General features: G+C 47.0%; 1 protein-coding gene across 1 annotated transcript in view; it reads right to left on the reverse strand.

Annotated features, from left to right (window-relative positions):
• Positions 1–15,791, reverse strand: part of LOC118378778 (glutamate receptor ionotropic, NMDA 2B-like) — a 159,760-nt gene that overhangs the window by 31,606 nt on the left and 112,363 nt on the right. Inside the window, exons 5-6 of the mRNA XM_052526077.1 lie at positions 14,025–14,295; positions 13,425–13,617 (exon numbers count right to left, since the gene is read on the reverse strand). Coding sequence (XP_052382037.1) covers positions 13,425–13,617; positions 14,025–14,295 — 464 coding nt within the window. The remainder of the gene's footprint in view (positions 1–13,424; positions 13,618–14,024; positions 14,296–15,791) is intronic.

The raw sequence follows: 15,791 nt of genomic DNA on the forward strand, positions 1-15,791 counted from the left end.
GACAAGTGCGTGCCACTGCCAGATAAACTCAACTCATTCTCCCCCACCCGTGACCTGCCACCCTCGCCTTTCTCTCTCTCTCTCTCTCTCTCTCTCTCTCTCTCTCTCTCTCTCTCTCTCTCTCTCTCTTTGCTCGCTCTCCTTTCTGGTGTGTTGGTTGCTGTGGATACGGCCGCCGTCTCCATGGCAACGCTCTGCCAGCCTCCGAAACAATTCTAGTCCAGGAAATAAATACATACTCTATAAATGAGACAGAGAGAGAGGGAGGGCAGCAACGTGCGGAGTTAAATGTGTGCTTAATGAGATTCCTGAGACAGCTAACTGGCAGTAACAGAGAGAGAGGGAGGGCACCAGATCATTTCAACAATGAGGGCGAAGAACAATGGACAGATGGTGATGAAGATGACAAAGCGAGATCTGTCTGTCCTACAACAACCTGTCACTAAGCAGTATGTATTTGACTGAATCTAACACGCCTTCGAAGCGCTGTACGCATCCAATCCCTGAAAATGTCTGCCACGTAACGTGTAGTACTGTACTACTGTAAAGCGCATGCAACACGGGATTAGCAGTAGGTGCCTAACATTAGAATTTCAATTAGGAAACCGAAATATACAATGCCACCCAAAGGAACACCCACTTGTTGCCATCCATGTTAACCAAGCTGACCGTGTTCAAGTGCAGGTGTGCGTGGAGTGTGGCGCTCTCCTGAACTGTGCTGACTGAGACGTGTGTCAGTCACCATGGGTGATATGTATGATTGTTAACAGAAGCACCAACAGAGGAAGACTCCCCGTCATATGTAATGTGTTGCCATGGCGCCCAACAACCACAGCGATTTTCAAGCAATCTGCTGCGTTGCCATGAGAACAGTCATCTCACCCGAGAGAGTGGGGGATGACAGAGAAAGAGAGATAAGAGAGAGAGACAGAAAGAGAGAACGAAAGAGTGAGATAGGGGGCATCTTTTCTTTTCTTTTTTACCAAGTCTACCACCCAAGCCGTTACAGATGCAAAATTGAGAGCATCCTGTCGGGCTGTATCACCGCCTGGCACGGCAACTGCACCGCCCACAACCGCAAGGCTCTCCAGAGGGTGGTGCGGTCTGCACAACGCGTCACCGGGGCAAACTACCTGCCCTCCAGGACACCTACAGCACCCGATGTCACAGGAAGGCCAAAAAGATCATCAAGGACAACAACCAACCGAGCCACTGCCTGTTCACCCCGCTATCATCCAGAAGGCAATGTCAGTACAGGTGCATCAAAGCTGGGACCGAGAGACTGAAAAACAGCTTCAGTCTCAAGGCCATCAGACTGTTAAACAGCCATCACTAACACAGAGAGGCTGCTGTCTACCTACAGACTTGAAATCATTGGCCACTTTAATTTACATTTACATTTAAGTCATTTAGCAGACGCTCTTATCCAGAGCGACTTACAAATTGAAGGATCACTAGTCACTTTAACAATGCCACCTTAATAATGTTTACATATTTGCATTACTCATCTCATATGTATATACTGCATTTTATACCATCTATTGCATCTTGTCTATGCTGCTCTGTCGTTGCTCATCCATATATTTATATGTATATATTCTTATTTCATTCCTTTACTTAGATTTGTGTGTATTAGGTAGTTGTTGTGGAAATGTTAGATTACTCGTTGGTTATTACTGCACTGTCGGGACTAGAAGCACAAGCATTTCACTACACTCGCAATAACATCTGCTAACCATGTGTACGTGACCGATAAAATTTGAACTCCTCTCTTTCTGTCTCTCAATTCTTTCGACAGTCTCACTTACGAGGAGCAGAGTAGAGACACTTGAGTCGATATCAATGGTTCCATCCAGCCCTGCATTAAATGGAGAGATAAATATATTGATGCAAGCTGGGAATATAACTGTACCAGGCAGTGCCATTTCTCATTTTGTAGCCGTGCAGTATTGATGTAGCTGTTATGCGTCATGTGATGTGTCCCCATGTCTGAATTCCCCCAAGACTAAGACAAATAAAGACACAATCGACTGGAGCCAACAAAACCTAATGCTTTATCATTGCCATACAGTACGCAGCCGCTAGCATTATGCCTCTCGCTTACCAACTGTTCAACCAAGAAATACAGAGAAAGAGAGAGAGAGACAGAGAGAGAGAGAGAGAGAGAGAGAGAGAGAGAGAGAGAGAGAGAGAGAGAGAGAGAGAAAGACAGAGAGAGAGACAGAGAGAGAGAAAAGACAGAGAGAGAAAGACAGAGAGAGAGAGAGAGACAGAGAGTTAGAGAGAGAGAGAGAGAGAGAGAGAGAGAGAGAGAGAGAGAGAGACAGAGAGAGAGAGACAGAGAGAGAGAGAGGGGGATAGAGAGACAGAGAGAGAGAGAGGGGGAGAGAGAGAGAGAGAGAGAGAGAGAGAGAGAGAGAGAGAGAGAGAGAGAGAGAGAGAGAGAGAGAGAGAAAGAGAAAGAGAGAGAGAGACAGAGAGACAGAGACAGAGAGACAGAGAGAGAGAGAGAGAGAGAGAGAGAGAGAGAGAGAGAGACAGAGAGAGAGACAGAGAGAGAGAGACAGAGACAGAGAGAGAGAGAGAGAGAGAGAGAGACAGAGAGAGAGACAGAGAGAGAGAGACAGAGAGAGAGGTAAAGTTATACTGCGAATAAGGAAATAAACACATAGGATTTTCTAGCCTATACAGTAACTCAGACAGACTGACAATATCTGATCAGTATCACACTCTGAAAGCGTCTCCGTGAAGCAGCCAAAACGTGTCTTCTTTAAAGTGAGCCCACAACTTGTTCACACGATCCGGTGGTGTGGAGAGTCGCGCTGTGAGAGTCTCCATCCCAAATAGCACAATCTTCCCATAGGCCTCTGGTCTAAAGTAGCACAATCTTAGAGAGAACAGAGTACCATTTGGGGCGCAGACAAAGGAGTGACGGACAGACATGTCATTCCTGGGTAGCCGACTGGATTTGGAGGAAGATTCTCTTGCCTACCAAACGGCATCCTATTCCCTACATACATTACATTTGACCAGGTCTCTGGTCAGATGTCAAATGAATAGGGTGCCATTTGGGACACTTTGTGAGACGGGCTTATCAACAGCAATAGACTCTTCCTTAAGGTTGTATGGGGAGACACGACTCTCTCATGTTTTACAGGTTGGTACCTTCCTATCAAGGGGATAGTAATACTGTAGCTTCAGCTGGGTCGTGGTCAGAAGTAGGGCACACAGTAGAGAAACGTTTTGCAACAGAACACAAACATTTTCTTTATAGGAAATGTTTAAGTAGTACCTCCCCGTTTCACTCCATTTTCTTCCTATTGAACACAACCCATAGTACCTGAAGCTATTTGTGAGGCTTCAAGGAACTGGCCAAGGTACTGAAAGACTCCACGCGGCTATTTGTCAACATGTCAACTTGAATGATGAACAACAGCACACAGTGTGTTGACATGCAGCGTTATCAAGATGCGTCCCCTACTCGAGTATTAGATATTGTGAACAATGACGTATTCTAAATGCATTGCCTCACACAAACAGCATATTGTCAACATGCCAAGGCTATGGATCTGTGTGCATTGATCCGACAGACTGAGCATTTAAATAATTAAGGGACTGTAATGGACTACCGATTGGTTGTCCCAATGGCTCGTGGTGTATGAATGAGTCATTAATAAGAGAGACACAGAGAGACATTAATTCATGTTTATATATGAATGATACTTCGCGTCTATATAGTAAATATGGACTAATTGTTTGGAGAAGGAGAGAGAGCAGAAAGGGGGAGAGAGAGAGGTTGTGAGAGACCGAGACAGAGAGAGGGAAACAGAAAGAGGTTATGAGAGAGGCAGAGAGAGGTTATGAGAGAGGCAGAGAGAGAGAGAAATATAGCGACAGAGAGAGAGCGAGAGACAGATGTTTCCCATGCCAATAAAGCCCTTTGAATTGAACTGAATTGAGAGAGACAGAGAGAGAAAGACAGAGAGAGAAACAAAGACAGAGTAGCCGTGTGTAGTAGAGTTGAAAGATAGGAGATAACTAGTCTGATAGGGAGAGTGTCAGGGAAGAGGAGGTGCTGGCGGCTGCCTTCCACACACACAATGCTTTCTAGAAGTAGAGAGAGGAGTGGAATGGAGGGCCTTCCGATTCAACTTCAGCTAATTGAAAGAGCTTTTTGGCAGGAATGGACTGCATACGAGCAGAGGAGCGAACGGTGCTGATAATGAGAAGCAGGAAGAAAGGGGGAGGAAACGGGAGTGAATGAAAGAAAGAGAGATTGCAAAGTGGGAATGAGGTAGAGGAAACGGACAAAGAGAGAGACTGGAAAGTGGGAATGAGGTAGAGGAAACGGACAAAGAGAGAGACTGGAAAGTGGGAATGAGGTAGAGGAAACGGACAAAGAGAGAGACTGGAAAGTGGGAATGAGGTAGAGGAAACGGACAAAGAGAGAGACTGGAAAGTGGGAATGAGGTAGAGGAAACGGACAAAGAGAGAGACTGGAAAGTGGGAATGAGGTAGAGGAAACGGACAAAGAGAGAGACTGAAAAGTGGGAATGAGGTAGAGGAAATGGACAAAGAGAGAGACTGGAAAGTGGGAATGAGGTAGAGGAAACGGACAAAGAGAGAGACTGAAAAGTGGGAATGAGGTAGAGGAAACGGACAAAGAGAGAGACTAAAAAGTGGGAATGAGGTAGAGGAAACGGACAAAGAGAGAGATTGGAAAGTGGGAAAGAGGTAGAGGAAATGGACAAAGAGAGAGATTGGAAAGTGGGAATGAGGTAGAGGAAACGGACAAAGAGAGAGACTGGAAAGTGGGAATGAGGTAGAGGAAACGGACAAAGAGAGAGACTGAAAGGTGGGAATGAGGTAGAGGAAACGGACAAAGAGAGAAACTAAAAAGTGGGAATGAGGTAGAGGAAACGGAAAAAGAGAGAGACTGAAAAGGTGATAAAGGGTAACATAAAAGAGTGAACATTTTAAAGGAAAGATAGAAACCACAAAAGCGAAACCACAAAAGCGAGAGACAGAAAGATAGGGATGGGTTCTCTCATCCAGTTCTATAGGGTTTTGTCAAAAGGAGAGGACATTTTAACTGAATAGCCCAAAAGCACAATGAAATAGTCCACTAAATACATCTCTGCCCCAATAAAAAGGACAATGATTTATTAGCCAACAAAATGATGGCTGTAATTCTCTCATTCTTTACCTCCACTCAGCCCTGAGATGAAGAGATTGGTTGGTTAGGGTGGAAACACCACAGCCGCCCTCAATGGCAGAGTCCCAGGTGTGTGTGTGTGTGTGTGTGTGTGTGTGTGTGTGTGTGTGTGTGTGTGTGTGTGTGTGTGTGTGTGTGTGTGTGTGTGTGTGTGTGTGTGTGTGTGTGTGTGTGTGTGTGCGTGTGCGTGTGCGTGTGCGTGTGTGTGTGTGTGTGTGTGTGTGTGTGTGTGTGTGTGTGTGTCAGCCATTTAGAGCTTCTATGATGCAGTCTTTGCCTGAATCAGCCTGAGGTAAAACCACTTTATCGGTGAAATAGGATGAGAATAACATGCCAGACGTACTACACGCATGAGAGACCTGCAGGAGTGTTAGACCACCGTGGGTACCACATACTTTACAGTAGAGTGAAGTACAGATATGTGTGTTTTGTGTGTGTGTGTGTGTAGAGCACAGGAATAGAAACACAATATCTAGATACTAAGGTTGTCACGCCTGCTCCCCCCCCTCCCTGGAGCTCGAGGGCACCAGGCTACCCTTCTTTACACACACCTGCCACCATCATTACGCGCAGCAGCGCTCATTGGACTCACCTGGATTCCTTCACGTTGTTGATTACCTGTATATCTGTCTGTTCCTCAGTGGTGTTCCCTGTGTCTGCATTCATTGTTGTTATGTGTTCTTGTCCAGACGCTGTTCCTGTTCTGTTTCATGTCCGTCAGTTATTAAAACTTCACTCCCTGTACCTGCTTCTCATCTCCTGCGTCATTCCTTACAGAACGTGGACACCATTACAAGAAGCATCAGGGAGTTTTTTAGGGTTTGATTTTGTTGGACCCGGGGGCCGTCGCCGATGGAACCTGGGGATGCCTAGCCTGACGTCACCAACAAAACAAGACAACTCATGGGCTGGCTGATATGCCTCAGCCGGCCCATGAGTTTTCTTGTTTTGTTGGTGACGTCAGGCTTGGATTCCACCACTGATGGAAGCAGGGATGCCTAAGCTGGCTCTTCGGGCTGTCACGCCCAAGCTGGCTCGAGAGGTTTCCTTGCCACGGTTGGCTTGGCAGGTTCCCATCCCACGTCATACTTCAGCTGGTCCATAGGGCTTCTACACCGCAGCGGGATTCTCAGGCTGTTACGCCTCAGCCGGCCCGTCCAGCTCGCCCGGGTGGGACGCTGGCGCCCCTAGAGAGGGGGGGGGGTACTATCACGCCTGCTCCCGCTCCCCCTCCCTGGCGCTTGAGGGCACCAGGCTACCCTTCTTTACACGCACCAGTCACCATCATGACGCGCAGCTGCGCTCATTGGACTCCCTCACTTTGTTGATTGCCCCTGCATATACGGCTGCTCCTTGGTGGTGTTCCTTGTCAACGACCAGTCATATTCACCTGAAGAACTGAAATCACACCCAAAGAGCCAATCACACCCAGGGCTCGTATTAATTTCCTCAATTCAGTACTGCTCTTCAGCGAGCCCAAACCCCTTGACAGCGTGGAGGCAAAATATGTTATGCCTAGTTCCCTCCTTAAGGGAACAGTAGTTATATTCATAACTGCACGTTTATTTTCAGTCGGTCACTTGGTATAACATACTATGTGGACATACAATCACACCCGAAGCTGGCTAAGAGTGTACCAAACTAGGAGGCCCACGGTAGGCCAAGCACACACAGGTTCCACCGGCTACAAAAAAGGGGTTATAGAAGCCACCTTTTTCCCGAATACTTACCCGAGAAGCCTGAACTGTCAGAGCCTCATGAGGCCTGAGATGTCAGAGCCCCATATAGATCAAATCAAGATCAAATCAAATTGTATTAGTCACATGCGCCAAATACAACAGGTGTAGAACTTACAGTGAAATGCTTACTTACGAGCCCCTAAACTACATAAAGGTAATGCCATGCGAGTGGCATTACCCATATGGTTAATGAGAATCTCCATATTGCAAATGTACGGTCCCTTATAACACGTCCGCGAGTGTTATTAAAATAGGCCGATGACCTCAGGTTGTGCTTCAGGGCTCGGTCTTCCGGGAAGTCATCGAATAGAGTCTCTCGGACATTTGGTTTCCGTTTTATAACATTTTACATTTTGGGTCATTTTTCCGCTGTACTGGAAAATTCCACCAGATGGTGACTGGCTGCTTATTGCAAATGAACAAAACATCACCAAATGGACATGGGCATTTCACCTAAAAGGAAAAGACTTTGAAGATGAAACTTGGTGAGCATAGGTTTGGCCAAATTGGCTTTCTTAGCCCAGAAACAAGATAGCGTCGAGGCCTCAATGCTTTTAGAGTTGAGGCCCATTTTCTAGGATTAAAGTAAAGAAACGGTAATCCAGAGCTAATTTGACCACTTCACGTTAAAGTACAAAAACCTACACGTCTAAGGAAAAAAATAACCAGCCATTTATCTATCGTAATTTATGAGAAATAATTCAATGTCCTTTTGGTGACCTGTATGTACGTACAGTCACAGTGGGGACGAGGTCATCGATGCACTTACTGATGAAGCCAATGACAGATGTGGTGTACTGCTCAATGCCATTGGAGGAATCCCGGAGCATATTCCAGTCTGTGCTTGCAGAACAGTCCTGTAGCGTAGCATGTGCTTCATCTGACCACTTTTTTATTGATCTAGTCACTGGTGCTTCCTGCTTTAATTTTTGCTTGCAGGAATCAGGAGGATAGAATCATGGTCAGATTTGCCGAATGGAGGGCGAGGGAGAGCTTTGTATGCATCTCTGTGTGTGGAGTATAGGTATGGAGTATATAGTTATTTTCCCTCTGGTTGCACATTTAACATGTTGATAGAAATGAGGTAAAACTGATTTAAGTTTCCCCGGCTACTAGGAGTGACGCCTCTGGGTGAGCATTTTCTTGTTTGCTTACGGCGGAATACAGCTATCTTGGTTCCAGCCTCTGACTGTGGTGGTATGTAAATAGCTACAAAGAATACAGATGAAAACTCTCTCGGTAGGTAATGTGGTCTGTAGCTTATCATGAGAAACTATACCTCAGGCGTGCAATGGCTTGTGACTTCCTTAGATATCATGCACCAGCTGTTGTTTACAAAAAATACTTAGACCGCCTCCCCTTGTCTTACCAGTCTCCGCTGTTCTTTTCTACCGGTACATCGTATAACTAGCCAGGTTTATGTTGATATTGTTGTCATTCAGCCACGACTCCGTGAAGCATATAGGGAACCAGAACCTGCTGCAACTTGGCTATGTGCACTGCCATGCTGCCACTGCAGTCCATAAACCCCACAGTTCTAAAAACAATACTTACCTTGTAAGCCTGAAATATCAGAACTTGTACAAGGAACCGCATGTCCAAAACAACAGAACCCCTGTTGTGACTTGGTAAAGCGCAAATGCACGCTACATAGCAGGTCAACAGACTTCAACGGTTCAAACGGAGGCTCACACAGAGAGTCCAGGACCAAAGCCAGGTCCCAGATTGGTGCCATAGGCTCAGACACTGGTCTGAGCCAACGCATGCCTTTCAGGTACCGTACCCCCAGAGGATGAGACCACTGGGTAGTGCTGTCAATCTCTACATGACACACCGAGATGGCTGCCATATATACCTCCAATGTGAAAAAGGCCCTGCTCAAGAACATCAAAATGTCCACCAAAGAGCTTTGAAAAGGAGAAACTCCTGTAACCAGACACCAACCCTCAAACGCACGCCACTTATATGTGTACAACCCTCTCGTAGAGTGTGTGACGCGCCAACTGTACAGTCGTAATCACGTTCAAGGGTAAACCCCTAGCCGTCAAATTCAACCTTTCAAGGGCCAAACCCACTGATCCCATACATGTGGTCGTGGGTGCCAAACTCTCCCATGCGTCTGGGACAATAGATCCCGACTACACGGAACCCTCCACGGGTTCCAGCCCAACAGGCAAATGATCACTGGGAACCAGGGTTGTCTGGGCCAACGGGGAGACACAACAATCAACAACAGACCCTCCTGAAAGACCCTCCCCACGGTGGCTTGAATCAGATGCATTGGAGGAAACGCATAGCGCAGGGTACGAGGCCACTGATATGCCAAAGCATCCGTTCCCAATGGAGCGCCCAGATCCCTCATTGAGAAGAACAGACAACAATGTGCATTTTCTTGCGATGTTTAAGATCTACGTTGACCATGCTGATCCAGTCCCATATCTGGGGAACCACCGAGGGGTGCAGTCTCCACTTTGTAGAGATAGGACCCCCCCCACCCCCTGGAAAGTAGATCCACACGCACGTTGAGAATTCTGGGAAGATATGTTGCACAGAAGATAGCCATGTACAGTGAAATACCAAGTCCATATTATGGCAAGAACAGCTCAAAAGAGCAAAGAGAAATGACAGTCCATCATTGCTTTAAGAGATGATTGTCAGTCAATGTGGAAAACTTCACGAAATTTGAAAGTTTCTTCAAGTGCAGTCGCAAAAACCATCAAATGCTATGATGAAACTGGCTCTCATGAAGACCGCTACAGGAAAGGAAAACCCGGAGTTACCTCTGCTGCAGAGACAAGTTCATTACAGTTACCAGTCTCAGAAATGGAAGCCCAAATAAATGCTTCACAGAGTTCAAGTAACAGACACATCTCAACATCAACTGTTCAGATGAGTTGGTGTGAATCAGGCCTTTATGATCGAATTTCTGCAAAGAAACCACAACTAAAGGACAACAACAATAAGAAGAGACTTGCTTGGGCCAAAAAACACGAGCAATGGACATTAGCCTGGTGGAAATCTGTCCTTAGGACTGAAATTTTATGATTTTGGTTCCAACCGCTGTCTTCATGAGACGCAGAGTAGGTGAACGGATGAACTCCGCATGTATGGTTCCCACCGTGAAGCATGGAGGAGGAGGAAGTGTGATGGTGGTGCTTTGATGGTGACACTGTCTGCGATTTATTTAGAATTCAAGGCACTCTTAACCAGCATGGCTACCACAGCATTCCACAGCGATACGCCATCCCATCTGGTTTGCACTTAGTGGGACTATCATTTGTTTTCAACAGGACAATGACCCAACACACCTCAAGGCTGTGTAAGGGGTATTTGACCAAGAAGAAGAGTGATAGAGTGCTGCATCAGATGACCAGGCCGCCACAATCACCCGACCTCAACCCAATTGAGATGGTTTGGGGTGAGTTGGACCACAGAGTGAAGGAAAAGCAGCCAACAAGTGCTCCGCACATGTGGGAACTCCTTCAAGACTGTTGGAAAAGCATTCCAGGTGAAGACGGTTGAGAGATGCCAAGAGTGTACAAAGTTGTCATCAAGGCAAAGGGTGGCAACTTTGAACAATCTAAAATATTTCATATATTTTGATTTCTTTAACACATTTTTTTGGATTCGATGTGTTATTTCTTAGTTTTGATGTCTTCGCTGTTATTCTACAATGTAGAAAATAGTTTTTTTTTAAATAAAGAAGAACCCTTGAATGAGTAAGTGTGTCCAAACTTTTGACTGGTACTGTATGCATAAGAGAAAATTACACACTTCCTCCCCTCCCCCACATGTACACACATACACACTTCTTCTCATCCCACACCTCTCCCCTCTCTCTGCTTCCCTAGCCATACATACCAATAAGCCCCATAGCAGCTCATCATCCAAAACCACTTCCAGCACATTTTCTCATTACACAATACCTCCTGTTCTGTCCTCTCCTCAGTGGCAGGGAGGGAGTAACACGAGAGAACCCTCCAGTCAGAGGCTATATCCCCATGAGGTCAACCTGCCCCCCAATACAAGCAGAGAATGTGATGCACAGGCACGCACGCGCTCACATGCACACACAGACAGACACAGACATACACACAGACATAGACACAACACCACACTTCCTCCCCAAACAGAGAGTGTGAGTCACTGAGCCCCCCCCCTGCTGTAGTCCATCACTGTCTGACAGCATGGCATGCAAATCTAGCATTACACTATCTATCCTCCGGTGGCATGGATCCACCACGTTCCCGAGTCACGCACATAGGGCCTACAGGGCATAATGTCTGTTACTGGGGGGTTGGGGGGGTTGAGGGGGTGGTGGGGGCAGGTTTTCCAGGAGTTAGGGGAAGCATTAGGGTCACCATCACCTCTCATTCTGTACCTCTGCTCAGCCCTGAGATGAAGGGATGAGGTTGGTTGGTTCGGGTGGAAACACCCCAGGGTCCCAGGTGTGTGTGTGTGTGTGTGTGTGTGTGTGTGTGTGTGTGTGTGTGTGTGTGTGTGTGTGTGTGTGTGTGTGTGTGTGTGTGTGTGTGTGTGTGTGTGTGTGTGTGTGTGTGTGTGTGTGTGTGTGTGTGTGTGTGTGTGTGTGTGTGTGTGTGTGTGTGTGTGTGTGTGTGTGTGTGTGTGTGTGTGTGTGTGTGTGTGTGTGTGTGTGTGTGTGTGTGTGTGTGTGTGTGTGTGTGTGTGTGTGTGTGTGTGTGTGTGTGTGTGTGTGTGTGTGTGTGTGTGTGTGTGTGTGTGTGTGTGTGTGTGTGTGTGTGTGTGTGTGTGTGTGTGTGTGTGTGTGTGTGTGTGTGTGTGTGTGTGTGTGTGTGTGTGTGTGTGTGTGTGTGTGTGTGTGTGTGTGTGTGTGTGTGTGTGTGTGTGTGTGTGTGTGTGTGTGTGTGTGTGTGTGTGTGTGTGTGTGTGTGTGTGTGTGTGTGTGTGTGTGTGTGTTTTGACAAGGGTCCCAGGTGTACTCCAGGAGGAAGATTGAATGCCAGGCCCTAACTACCAACTCTGGGTCTCAGTGACAGAGAAGGAACTCTGTTGGGGATTGAAATATTCATGGGTTTGTGTTTGTGTTATTTTATTCCTGTTGTTTGGAAGTTGCGATGAGGGACGTATATACGCATAACTGCATCTGATAAGAAAACAAATAAACATCCCAAAAATGTTATACTCCACACAGGGTGCTTATCGCACACACACACACGCACACGCGCGCGCGCACACGCACACGCACACGCACGCGCACACACACACACACACACACACACACACACACAATAACAATTATGTTTATTTTTAGAAAAGGAACGTGGAGGATTGAGAGGGTTAACGGTTTTTGTGCGAGTATATACTGTCTAATAAGAGCAGCATTAATAATCCCCAACCCGTATTAGACTGCACATGAAACTCAATCAGTACCCCAATAACAGTGCTAGAGGAAGGGAGTTTAACACACACACACACAGACACACACACACACAGACACACACACACAACCACACACACACACCTCCTAACCTCCTACTGTTCTTTGGACCTCTTTTAATTTAATCCGTTTGTCCCCAAGCATTCAATTAGTCACAGAATCTATGCACAATGCAGGCACTAAAAGCAAAGCCCTATGAAGTTAAATGGAGATTAATTATTCATGTACTGAAATGTTCTGTACTGTAATGTTCTGTACTGTAATGCGTCAGATAACAAAACAAGTAAATGAAGAAAGAAAAAGATGTTTTCTTTCATGATTATTGTGGTTAATGGTAAGATAAGACGAAGGCTGTTGTAAAAGACTGCACATATCCACCTCTTCAGGTTCTTCTGGGATGACTAAACAGAGGACAATGTTCCTCAAAGGTCTGTGTGTGTGTGTGTGTGTGTGTGTGTGTGTGTGTGTGTGTGTGTGTGTGTGTGTGTGTGTGTGTGTGTGTGTGTGTGTGTGTGTGTGTGTGTGTGTGTGTGTGTGTGTGTGTGTGTGTGTGTGTGTGTGTGTGTGTGTGTGTGTGTGTGAGTTTGTGTATGTGTGTGAGTGTCTGTACGTGCATGGGTATTGTATGTGTCTAGGTGTGTGTGTACTATACGGAAAAGGCTATACGGACACTCCAGACAGACAAACCGATATTTCATTTCAGAATTGGCTAACATTTGGTTAGGGTCAGGGTTAAGGGTTTGGTTAAGGTAAGTGTCCGTTTTAGATGATGGTTAGTCGTTTTGCAGGTCAGCAGCGCCCTTATAGTCTCTACCGTACTAATATAATAAATAATAAATATCCTTCTGGATCCTTCTGTAGCTCAGTTGGTAGAGCATGGCGCTTGTAACGCCAGGGTAGTGGGTTCGATTCCCGGGACCACCCATACGTAGAATGTATGCACACATGACTGTAAGTCGCTTTGGATAAAAGCGTCTGCTAAATGGCATATATTATTATTATTCTACCGTACTACACTCTATGTTTCTACCCCCACATCTAGGGCACTCACTTGAGCACTTCATTGGAGTTGCTTTGTTTGGAGCCCTTCTTGTTAGGGGTCTCGTTGCAGCCTGACTTGAGCAGCGTGTGTTGCCCCCGGTCCAGCATCATGGTGGAGGTCGCCATGGCGATGACAGCCACTGCATCCCGCACCCGAGCCTCCAAACTGTAGTCCCATTCGTCATACGACACCGAAATAAGCCCTGAGAGAGAGAGAGAGAGAGAGAGAGAGAGAGAGAGAGAGAGAGAGAGAGAGAGAGAGAGAGGGAAAAGGAGAGAGGGAAAAAGAGAAGAAAATGGGGGGTAGGGGAAGACGTGGAAGGATGAGGGGTGAAAAGGTGGGAGGTGGAGAGAGAGGTTAAGAGAGCCATCTCAAATAACAGAGGTGCCACATGAAAACTCGTTTGTAATCCCAAAATCCAACACCCTTTTCAGCTGAGCTCACCCAGAGTAGGATGAAGTTTCCCAGAGATGCTGATCTAAATTCAGTTTAGTATTTTCCGTTTTATAAGGTTTAAAAGCTGGGGGGAATAAACTGCTCCTGGATCAGTATGCACCTTAACCTTTTACCCTTCTCCTGACCCCCATTCTAACCCCATCCAGTAACTACCTGTGGGAAACACGGCGGGGACATTATCGGCGTCGCCGGCCACTAGCGACGGTACAATCCAGGTGTAGCCGTATCCCGTCAGTCCCACAGAGTTTGCCACCTCAAAGATGGTGTAGGCCTCCTCCTTGGTGCAGTAAAGCAGATAGACAGGACTCTGCAGCTTCTTCATCTGGTTCTGAATCTTAGCGTCTCCGTCATCCACAGACATGTCCAACAGGAGGACTTCTTCTAGCTCCCAGCCCACAAAACTGTTCTCTATGGTGCTCCGGATCTATGGTGGGGGAGAGGGAAAGGGGGGTGGGGGGAGAGGAGAGAGGGAGGATAAGGAAGAAGAGAGAGGGGAGGAGGAGTTAGAAGAGTGAGGGAGGATGAGGAAAAGAAGACGAGGGAGGGAGGGAGGGAGGGGTTGGGAGGGGTTGGGAGGGGGGAGGAGGGAGGGGGAGAAGGAGGGGGAAGACGAGGAAAGAAAAGTATTGACGTTCTGTTCCAATATCCACACAAGAAACACCACTTGAAAAGTAAACAGTTTGTTTGTCTGTCTGGCAGTCTTCTGGCTCCTCTCTCGGGTTTAGCCATGCAGGTGTAAGACTAGTAGTGTGCCAGTTCAGCTCTAGGGTTGTACTTGAGCTTTAAGGTTTGGCGTGGGGCATCTCTCATAGGGGTTTCATAGGAACAACAGGTTGGGTGTGGGGCATCTCTCATAGGGCTTTCATAGGAACAACAGGTTGGATGTGGGGCATCTCTCATAGGGGTTTCATAGGAACAACAGGTTGGGTGTGGGGCATCTCTCATAGGGGTTTCATAGGAACAACAGGTTGGGCGTGGGGCATCTCTCATAGGGGTTTCATAGAAACAACAGGTTGGGTGTGGGGCATCTCTCATAGGGGTTTCATAGGAACAACAGGTTGGGTGTGGGGCATCTCTCATAGGGGTTTCATAGGAACAACAGGTTGGGTGTGGGGCATCTCTCATAGGGGTTTCATAGGAACAACAGGTTGGGTGTGGGGCATCTCTCATAGGGGTTTCATAGGAACAACAGGTTGGGTGTGGGGCATCTCTCATAAGGGTTTCATAGGAACAACAGGTTGGGTGTGGGGCATCTCTCATAGGGGTTTCATAGGAACAACAGGTTGGGTGTGGGGCATCTCTCATAGGGGTTTCATAGGAACAACAGGTTGGGTGTGGGGCATCTCTCATAGGGGTTTCATAGGAACAACAGGTTGGGTGTGGGGCATCTCTCATAGGGGTTTCATAGGAACAACAGGTTGGGTGTGGGGCATCTCTCATAGGGGTTTCATAGGAACAACAGGTTGGGTGTGGGGCATCTCTCATAGGGGTTTCATGGGAACAACAGGTTGGGTGTGGGGCATCTCTCATAGGGGTTTCATAGGAACAACAGGTTGGGTGTGGGGCATCTCTCATAGGAACAACAGGTTGGGTGTGGGGCATCTCTCATAAGGGTTTCATAGGAACACCAGGTTGGGTGTGGGGCATCTCTCATAGGGGTTTCATAGGAACAACAGGTTGGGTGTGGGGCATCTCTCATAAGGGTTTCATAGGAACAACAGGTTGGGTGTGGGGCATCTCTCATAGGAACAACAGGTTGGGTGTGGGGCATCTCTCATAAGGGTTTCATAGGAACAACAGGTTGGGTGTGGGGCATCTCTCATAGGGTTTCATAGGAACAACAGGTTGGGTGTGGGCATCTCTCATAGGGGTTTCATAGGAACAACAGGTTGGGTGTGGGGCATCTCTCATAAGGGTTTC

Source organism: Oncorhynchus keta, chromosome 10 (assembly GCF_023373465.1).
Source record: "Oncorhynchus keta strain PuntledgeMale-10-30-2019 chromosome 10, Oket_V2, whole genome shotgun sequence".
NCBI lineage: Eukaryota > Metazoa > Chordata > Actinopteri > Salmoniformes > Salmonidae > Oncorhynchus > Oncorhynchus keta.